Source organism: Tilletiopsis washingtonensis (genome assembly GCF_003144115.1).
Source record: "Tilletiopsis washingtonensis strain MCA 4186 unplaced genomic scaffold FA09scaffold_2, whole genome shotgun sequence".
NCBI lineage: Eukaryota > Fungi > Basidiomycota > Exobasidiomycetes > Entylomatales > Tilletiopsis > Tilletiopsis washingtonensis.
In genome coordinates, this window is record NW_020311999.1 from 777,962 (window position 1) to 787,037 (window position 9,076).

The 9,076-nt window shown below is 67.1% G+C and overlaps 4 protein-coding genes across 4 annotated transcripts; 3 read left to right on the forward strand and 1 right to left on the reverse strand.

The window, feature by feature from the left end:
• The first annotated feature begins 106 nt into the window (after positions 1-106).
• FA09DRAFT_314696 (kinesin-domain-containing protein) lies at positions 107-3,786 on the forward strand. Its single transcript, XM_025740778.1, has 9 exons — positions 107-392; positions 445-546; positions 600-905; positions 959-2,395; positions 2,451-2,573; positions 2,636-2,821; positions 2,881-3,470; positions 3,526-3,581; positions 3,636-3,786. Exons 1-9 carry the CDS (start codon positions 135-137, stop codon positions 3,704-3,706), a joined length of 3,129 nt encoding a protein of 1,042 aa, XP_025601207.1. The 5' UTR covers positions 107-134; the 3' UTR covers positions 3,707-3,786.
• Positions 3,787-3,992: 206 nt separating this feature from the next.
• On the forward strand, positions 3,993-6,464 carry FA09DRAFT_351945 (DNA repair exonuclease; the record flags this gene model as incomplete). The annotated part of the gene is made up of 11 exons (XM_025744828.1): positions 3,993-4,394; positions 4,446-4,489; positions 4,544-4,586; positions 4,639-4,726; positions 4,782-4,945; positions 4,999-5,095; positions 5,152-5,465; positions 5,521-5,706; positions 5,765-5,933; positions 5,986-6,223; positions 6,277-6,464. Exons 1-11 carry the CDS (start codon positions 4,351-4,353, stop codon positions 6,462-6,464), a joined length of 1,575 nt encoding a protein of 524 aa, XP_025601208.1. The 5' UTR covers positions 3,993-4,350.
• Positions 6,465-6,648: 184 nt separating this feature from the next.
• FA09DRAFT_119494 (hypothetical protein) lies at positions 6,649-7,699 on the forward strand. The gene is made up of 3 exons (XM_025739031.1): positions 6,649-6,822; positions 6,883-7,166; positions 7,218-7,699. The coding sequence occupies exons 1-3, from the start codon at positions 6,770-6,772 to the stop codon at positions 7,511-7,513; spliced, it is 633 nt and encodes a 210-aa protein (XP_025601209.1). The 5' UTR covers positions 6,649-6,769; the 3' UTR covers positions 7,514-7,699.
• On the reverse strand, positions 7,443-9,062 carry FA09DRAFT_358281 (Pex19-domain-containing protein). Its single transcript, XM_025744940.1, has 4 exons — positions 8,789-9,062; positions 8,005-8,732; positions 7,737-7,919; positions 7,443-7,677 (listed from the first exon to the last, which is right to left on the reverse strand). Exons 1-4 carry the CDS (start codon positions 8,853-8,855, stop codon positions 7,570-7,572), a joined length of 1,086 nt encoding a protein of 361 aa, XP_025601210.1. The 5' UTR covers positions 8,856-9,062; the 3' UTR covers positions 7,443-7,569.
• Between the last annotated feature and the right edge of the window lie 14 nt (positions 9,063-9,076).

Sequence of the window (9,076 nt, forward strand, 5' to 3'; positions counted from 1 at the left end):
CGGCCACGGCACGCAGCAGCGTGCAGAGCTCGACGGCCGGCTCGGCGCCGACGAGCCCGCTGCTCAGTCCGCCGGGCGCAGCGCGCAAGACGCCTGCCCGCAGCACCCTCGCCGCCGCTGCCGCAGCCAAGCGCATGGTGCCCACGCCCTCGGGCCGGGGCGCTGCGCCGCCGCGCACCGCGTCCGGCGGCAGCACCTCGGGCGGCCTGGCGACGCCCCGCAGCCGCTTCCAGTCGGGCCCGTCCGTCGCTGCAGCAGCGAACGCTACACGCACGCCGGCCGCCGCACGCGCCAGGGCGCTGCTGCCTCCACAGACGCCAAGCCAGCCCTCGGCGGCGCCCGCAAAGCAGGCCAAGCCGGCGGGCTCAGAGGGGGACAGCGAGCCGATGAAGGTGTGTCGCGGTGGCAGCTGCATGACTGACTGTGCTGACCGATGTGCGGCAGGCGTACCTTCGCATTCGTCCTGCACCCGAGGACCTGCGTCCGGGCACGGAGACGCATCTGACGGTCACCAGCGCGACGCAGGTGCTCATGACGCCGCCGGTGGTGAGTGTCGCGGCCTCGCTGCATGCGCGCCTCTGACATGTCCGCGCCGCCAGGACGGACTGGCGCGCCACAAAGACGCAAAGCCAGCGACGTTTGACTTCACGCAGGTCTTCAACTCGGGCAGCACGCCCGACGTCACGGCAGCAGAGTCGCAGGCGGCCTTCTTCCGCGGCACGACGCTGCCACTTGTCGGCTCGCTGCTGCAGGGCTCCAACGGCCTCGTCTTCACGTACGGCGTCACTAACAGCGGCAAGAGCTACACTGTCATGGGCGGCCCGGCGCGCGGCGAGGCAGGCATCTTGCCGCGCACGCTCGATGTCATCTTCAACTCGATTGCTGGCCTCGAGAGCGACAGCGACGTGAGTGCCATGTCTGCCAGACCATCGGCGCTCGTGCTCACGCGTCTACGCAGCTGCGACCTGTGGGCCTGCACGGCGTTGAGCGCGTGCCCGCCGAGTCGCCTTCGCTGGGATCTGGGTCGCCCGGTGGTCTGAACCCCTTTGCGCTGCCCGGCGTCTCGCGCCGCATGCTCGGCGACACGCAGCCGCGCCTGTTCCCGACCATCGAGGAGTCGACGTACGAGGGCGAGGAGACGAAGCTGGCCGTCGACGCCTCGTGCCGCTACAGCGTCTGGGTCTCGTACGTCGAAGTGTACATGGAGAAGATCTTTGACCTGCTCGATGCCGCGCCAGACACGCCAACAGAGGCCACAGGCATGACGCCGAGCCGCAGCGGGATGGTGCGCTCGGGCAGCCGCATGGGCAGCAGCTGGAGCATCTCCAACCTCGCTGGGCTCGCCAATGGCGGCTCGAAGGCCACGGTACTTGAGCGCAAGCCGCTGTCGCTGAAGAACGACCCGGAGGGCGGCAAGTACATCGACGGCGCCCGCGAGGTGCGCGTGCGCTCCGCCGCCGAGGCCCGCGCACTCGCCGCGCGCGGCTCGGAGAACCGCGTCGTCTTTGGCACGCTCGCGAACCGCGCCAGCAGCCGCAGTCACGGCATCTTCACGGTGCGCCTGCTGCGCGAGAGCGCCAGTGCGCCTGGCGACGAGTCGCACTGCTCGACGGCGCGCCTCAACATCGTCGACCTGGCAGGCAGCGAGCGTCTCGCCAACACGGGCGCCATTGGCGACCGCCTGAAGGAGGCAGCCAACATCAACAAGGGCCTGAGCTGTCTGCAGTCGTGTCTGAACGCCATGCGCTCCAACCGCCGGCGCGTCGCTGCCTTTGCCACAGCTTCGCAGCAGCCGGCCGCCGGCGCTGCGCCAGGCAGCGTGGCTGCGCAGGTGCGGCGGCTGGGCGCCAACAGGCGGCCGTCGGTGGTGCCGTTCAACCAGTCGAAGCTGACGAGCATCTTTGGCTCGTACTTCACCGGCGAGGGGCGCACCGCCATCATCGTCAACGTGAACCCGTACGGCACGAGCTTCGACGAGAACTGCAATGTGCTGCGCCTCGGCACCGACGCACAGGAGGTGGCGACGCAGACGGGCAAGATCCACATGCGTGTCGTCCACCCGAGCATCCGCGCGCTGATGCCGCAGCTGGGCGCGCCGCGTGCCTCAGAGGCTGGCAGCGAGGAGTCGGGCAGCGCCACGCCTCGCCGCGGCGGCATGGGCAGCAATATCCCCGCGCCGGCCGCCAAGTTCCCGGCCACGCCTCGCTCGGCTGCTGCCGCTGCAGACTTGCAGCGTCGCGAGGCGGCCGCGCAGGTGTCGCTGCGTGCCACGCCGGAGGAGGACATGGATGTGACGATTCTCGAGGGCGACGAGGCCACTGACGATGAGGACGAGGACGAGTCGAACCCCTTCGTCGAGATGCTCATGCAGCAGCACGAGGAGCTCCGCCAGCGCGTGAGTTGTTGCGCCGTGTATGGCGCATCACCGCCAACTGACCCTGTTGTTGCAGCTCTTCGACGCAGAGATGCGCTGCGCGCAGATCGAGACGGAGGTGCGGGCCGAGATGTCCGACGAGATGGAGGCGCGTCTGCGCGAGATGGAGGAGATGTACTCCGAGCGGCTGCTGAACGACGTGAGTGCCTGTGCTGAGGCTTCGCCCATCTGCTCTCGAGCTGACATGGATGCTTGTCGCAGGCCGAGCAGAACGAGCGCTTCGTCAACCGCAAGATCGATCTTGTGGTCAAGGCCAACGCCGCCGAGCACTCGCGCATGCGTGCGCGCTTCGACATGACGCCGCGGCATGCCTCTACCGCTACTATGCCGCAGACGCCCGGCGGTGCCGAGCGTGCCGACGCGCTCGAGGTCGACGAGTCGCTCTCGGTGCGTGGCTGAGCAGGGCTCTGCGATCGAGCACAGACTGACGCAGCGTCCTTTTCCAGATGGTCGGCGAAGAGTCTGTCGACGCAGACGACTCGCTTGCAGACTCGCAGGCGGACTCGGACGTCTCCGACTCGGCGGCCAGCATCGTGCTGCGGCCCGGCCCCATCGAGCAGACCGAGAAGCTGTCGAAGCGCCTGGCGCGCATGAGCGTCGAGGGCCCGGCGGCCGACAACAGCGTGGCCGATAGCTCCGTCGCGGACGAAATCTCGCTCGATGAAGACGAGAACGAAGAGGACACTGAGGAGGAGAGCGAGGAGGAGGAGAGCGAAGAAGACAGCGAAGAGGAGAGCGAGGAAGACGAGGAGGCCGAGGTGTATGACCCCGCGGACGAGTCGTTCGATGTCACCAAGGCGTCGGCCGATGCCGACTCGTCCGTCGAGCTGCCGCGCTCGTCGCGGCGCAGTGCTGCCGCTCGCCGCTCGAGTGCGGCGCCCGCGGCCAAGGGTGCCCGCAAGTCGGCTGCTACGGCGCGGCAATCAAACGTGCCGCTCAAGGAGCAGGCCCAGCCCGCCGACACGAGCGCGGCGCTCGAGGACCCCAGCGATGCCAGCCTCATCCAGGAGACGAACAAGGCGCCGCGCAAGAAGAAGCGAGTGCTGCCGCGGGCGAGTGCTTTGCGCAGGAGGCTGACGGCGGCACTGCAGGGTGCTGCGCAAGAAGGCTGCGCTCGACGAGGATGCCATGATGGAGCAGATTGCAGGTGAGCATGCGCCACGTGTGCCCCTCTCGCTCCCAGCTCACGCTACTGCTGCAGACTCGTCGCTCGTTGAGGCCATCGGGCGCTCTTCGCACGGCAGCACTGGCTCACGGCAGCGTCTGCGCTAGCCTTGCCCCGTCGTCGACTGCTCCTGCCCCTGCCCATGCCCTGTCACGCTTCTCGTCACTGAATTATACCAGTCCCGTCGCTTCCTGCCTCCTGATGCCAACTGCTGTGTTGAGGTGTCCCGTCCACCTGCACACCGCCTTGCGGAAGGTGGCGCTCGACATGCGCAGACGCGAAGTGTTGGTTGGGGGCGCCTTGCGCGCGTGAGCGCGTTAAGTGGCGCGTCGGGCGGGGCTCGAGAGGCACATGCAGCAGCGAAGCGCAGCGCGCCACGCCGCGCGCTTCCTTCTCCACTTCGCACTCCACTCTCGCCTTCATCCCCAGCTTGCCGCGCGCCTCATATCTCGCACCTCCTCGCTAGTGCGGCCCTCTCCAGCCACCAGTGGCGCCATGCCGCCTCGTGTGCGCCGCTCCACGCGCGCCACCCGCTCCGGCACGGCCGACTCGGCCGCGGCGCCGTCCGAGGCGGGCGCGGCGCAGTCCGACGCCGGCAGCGACGCGGGCATCTCGCCTGCCCCGGCAGCCTCTGCTGAGCCAGTGGAGCAGCAGGCGTCGGGCAGCGGCCCACAGCCGCAATCGCAGGCGCCTGTCGTGGAGGAGCAGCAGGCGACGCAGGGCACGGGCTCACGCCTGGCCAGCACGCTGGATGATGAGAATATGCCGCCGCCTTCTCACGTCGCCGTTGGGTGAGCAGGCTGGAGAGCCTCAAGCGGGAACCTAGCTGAGCTTGAGCGGATACAGTGTCGATGCCTCGGGTGCACCTACCAGCACATTCCAGGCGCGCAGTGAGTCGAAGCCCTGCCAGATCTCGTTGGCGCTCTTGCTCAGACGCCTCTCAGATCAACGAGACCACGTCAAGATTATGCTGGCGACAGACAACCAGTAAGCACTAGCCATGCCAGCATTGAGCCACTCAGCTCACACCCAAATCCAGCGTCGGCTACATGGAGAAGGACCCGGTGCGCGGCCAGGACTCGATGAACACATTCCGCGAGGTGCTTGAGCTAGCTCGCGACAACGATGTGAGCGGTTGCGCTTGCTGCTACTGCTGTGCACGCTGATGCAGGCCCGCTCAAGGTGGACTTCATCCTGCTCGGCGGCGACCTCTTCCACGAGAACAAGCCCACGCGGGCCACGCTACACGGCGTCATGGCGCTGCTGCGCGAGTACACGCTCGGAGACCGGCCTGTCAGCATTGAGCTACTCAGCGACCCACATGACGGCAGCGCCGAGGGCTACACGTGAGCTTGAGCGGGCCTTGTATCGGCGTTCCAGCTCTGAGACTCTTCGCCAGCTTCCCTGCGATCAACTACGAGGACTCGAACCTCAACGTCGCGATCCCCGTCTTCTCCATCCACGGCAACCACGACGATCCTCAGGGCGTGGGCTACGTGCGTTGCTTTGCGCGCTACTTTGGGTTCTTCTGCTCACCGTTCTCTGTCTACAGGAAGGCGCGCTGTCCGCGCTCGACCTCCTCTCCGTCACTGGCCTGGTGAACTACTTTGGCAAGGTGGAGCTGCCCACGAGCGACGCCACTGCCGGCCGCAGCGCGACCAACGCGGGCAACCCGCTCACCGAAGACGGCATTCGCATCAAGCCTGTGCTGCTGCAGAAGGGCCGCACGCGCATTGCGCTGTACGGCATGGGCAACATCAAAGACGAGCGCATGCACTACGAGCTGCGGGCGAACCGCGTGCGCATGTTCCGCCCTGCCGAGGAGCCGCACAGCTGGTTCAACATCCTCGCCATCCACCAGAACCGGTAAGAAGGAGTGCGAGCTCCGGCGACGCATCTGTGCTGACTCTTGCCTGTGCAGCGCCGCTCATGACCCCAAGGCAGTCGTGCCAGAGACGATGTTCGACGACAGCGTTCACCTCGTGGTGTGGGGCCACGAGCACGAGCAGCTCATCACGCCGCAGCCGGTGGCCGGCAAGCGCTACTGCATCTCGCAGCCGGGCAGCAGTGTGGCCACGAGCTTGTGTCCCGGCGAGGCGGCCGAGAAGTGAGCGAGTCTGGCGTGACACGCCGGGCCTTTCACTGATCCCATCACGCTGCTACAGGAAGGTCGCCATCATCCACATCGAGGAGCGCGACTACTGGCTCGAGGAGATCCCGCTCAAGACGGTGCGCCCATTCATCATGCACGACATCGACCTCGCCGACGAGCTCGAGGACGCGGGCATCGAGGTCGAGGACAAGAGCGGCGTTACGAAGCTGCTCAAGTCGCGGGTGAGCGCCGTGTCCGCTTGGAAGCAGGCTGTCGCTCACGTCACGCCCGCAGATCTATGAAATGATTGAGCAGGCCCGCGAGGACTGGATGTCGAAGTACGAGCACCTGTCCGAGGCCGAGCGGCAGGCCATCAAGATGCCGCTGCCGCTGATCCGGCTGCGCGTCTCATACACGCGGCATGAGCTAGGCAACCTCGTGCGCTTCGGCCAGGAGTTCGTCGACAAGATCGCCAACCCGCGCGACGTGCTGCAGTTCTCGAAGAAGAAGGTCATGCCGAAGCGCGGCAAGGGTGGGTGATATGGCATTGAGCGTCTGTGCCCCTCCTGATCAGTCGCATTGCAGAGAAGGACGTGAATGCGAACGACTACATCGACCCGGAGGAGTTCCGCGACATGGCCACGGCCGAGAAGCTCGAGAAGGTGCAGGTCGCCGACCTCGTGCGCGAGTACCTCGAGGCGCAGGAGCTCAACTTCCTCAATCCGTACGATCTCGAGCGCGCCGTGACCAACTTCGTCGACAAGGACGAGTGAGTCCTGCCGCGCTCGCTACCTTTCCTGTCACTGACATGCTGTGTGCCTGCAGACGAGACTCGATCAAGACGTGAGACGGCGGAGGCTTCCCTTGCTAGCTGTCTCTCGCTGACGATCCTGCCTCTTTCACAGCTTCGTGGCGTCCACGCTCAAGCACTCGAACACGCAGCTGATGCAGCAGAATCCGAATGAGGACCAGCTGCAGAACGAGGTGACTGACGCGGCGGCCACAGCTCTGCAGACAGCTGACGTGCTGCTGTAGTTCGACCGCATTCGCAAGGCCAACGTCCGCACGCGTGCCACAAATGAGCAGGCCGAGGCCTCCGGAGAAGAAGAGAGACCAGTGGAGGCTGCGCCTGTGAGTTTTTTGAGTCTTCACAGAATTGCATTGCTGAGAGCGACACTTCTCGTTTCTCAGAAGCGCGGCCGCGCACGCAATGCGAATGTCGACAGCGATGACTCGATGCTCGACTCGGACGACGGCTTCTCTGGCTCTTCCTTCTCCGACTCGCGCAGCGCCAGTCCTGTCAAGAAGGGCCGCGCAACGAAGGCAAAGGCCCCGGCCAAGGCTCCGGCTAAGAAGGCACCCGCCAAGGGCAAGGCACTTCCGGTCTTCCGCGGCGAGACCGATGAAGAGGAGGAGGAGGAGGACTCGCGCGCAACGCCCGCGGCGACGACCTCTCGCGCGTCCGCGCTCCTCGGGTGAGTCTCGCCGCCTTCGCCACTTCGGCCCTTACTCACACTGCCTACCAGCAAGAGCAAGGCTCCCGCCAAGCGCGCGCCCGCCAAAAAGCCCGCGGCGAAGAAGGCAGCGGCACCCGCGCCGACGCAGAGCCAGCTGTCCTTCGGCACGCGCGCGCCGGCCCGTGCTGCGGCCCGCAAGTCCAGCGGTGCGGCGTCGCGCCAGGCGCGCGACGACGACATCGACGAGGACAGCGACGGCTTCGAGGTCGATGAGGAGAGCTCCGCGCCGCATCGCCGCCGCTAGTCGCTGTCCCGCCCTCACGAGCCCGCAGATACGCACCGCATCATCATCCCTGTACTTCTAGCACACTCACACAACGCCACGCACACAGCTCTTGACCCCTTCAATTGCCCAGCCGCTTCACATCACTGAGCAGTTCTCGTCGTCGCCGTTCATGCCTGGCAGGCCAGCCAACTCCGAGGGCATCTCGCCTGCAATCTCGGGCGGCGGCGCGCCGTTATCTTGCATCTGCGAGGAAGAGGTGAGCGGCTGTCCTGCTCTGAACGTGCGGCCTGCGCATCACGCACCTCGTTCATCAGCTCCTGCACTCGGTTCTTCAGCTCGCGCTTGCGCGCCTCTGAGCCGTGGTCAAAGTCGCGCTCGTCGAAGGTGGCCACGATCTGCCCGACGACGCGTGCCTGCTCCTGGTAGCGCACGCGGTCGTCGGCGGAGAGGTTGGCAGCGGCCGGCGACGAGAGATACGGAGGGTACTGCCGGTCGAGGTCAGCCTAGCGCACACGGGTCGCGACAGGCAGCCGCGGCATATACGCTGTGTCTCGCACTCAGCACACTCACCTTGTCCCGCAGCTCCTTGAGCGGCTCGTACAGCACCTCCTTGCTCATCAGCTCGCCCATCATGTTCTCGAGCATCTTTGCCAGGTCCTCGTCGCCACCCTCGCCGCCGGCACCGCCGCCGCCGAGCGCCGCCATGAGCTTCTCCAGGTCTGCGTCGCCAAAGCCGCCGGCGCCGCCGGCCGAGGCTGCGGCCGACGAGTCGCTGTTCTTCAGCCGCTCCATCGTCGCCTTGATTGCGTCCTGGAAGTTGGCTGGCGGCGCTGCGGCACCCGAGGTGGAGGCTGCGCCAGAAGCAGCGGGAGCAGAAGGCCCGGCTTCGCCGCCTGGCATGCCGCCGGCGCCGGCGAGGCCCATGTCCTTCATCATGGCCTCGAACTGCCGCATCATCTCCTCCTCGTTGACCTCTGCGTCTCCGCCGGCGGCGGGCGGCGGCACGGGGCCCATGGGCGGCGCTCCGCCAGCGGCAGCACCGGTACCGGCACCGCTGGCGCCGCCGAGCTCGCGCATCAGCGCCTCCATGCCGGCGGCGAGCTCCTTGGCAAAGTCGCCCGAGAGCAGCTCGTCGACGTCGGCATCGCCCTCGGTGCCGTCGAGGAGCGAGTCGAAGTTGGGCATGCCCGGCGGCGCAGCGGAGCCCGAGGCTGAGCCTGTGGATGGCGCGGCGGGCGGGCTGGATGTGGCTGCGCCGGCGGCCGACGAGGTGGGCGCATCGAAGTCGTCGAGCACATCTGGGCGATGTGGGTCAGCTGGTGCAGCATTGTAGGGGCAGCGCAGGGCAGCTCACCGTCGAGGTCAGCGAGGTCGTCTGCCTCCTGTGCCACGTCGGGCTTGGGCGGCGGTGCGGCAGGCATGGTATGCGGCAGGTGTGGCGGGTATGTGGTGGTGGAGCGGGAGGAAGCAGTGAGCCACGCACGGCCCAGCCGGCCGGGCCGGAGTGCGGGGAGAGCCGCCAAGCGCAGCCGGAGCGGGCGTCGCTCTCACACGCTGCGAGCCTCTCCGCCTCGGCCACGCTCGGACCGGTCGGGTGTTGCTTTCGTGCGAGTTGCGCCCGCTTCCAGTCCTTCTCTCCTCG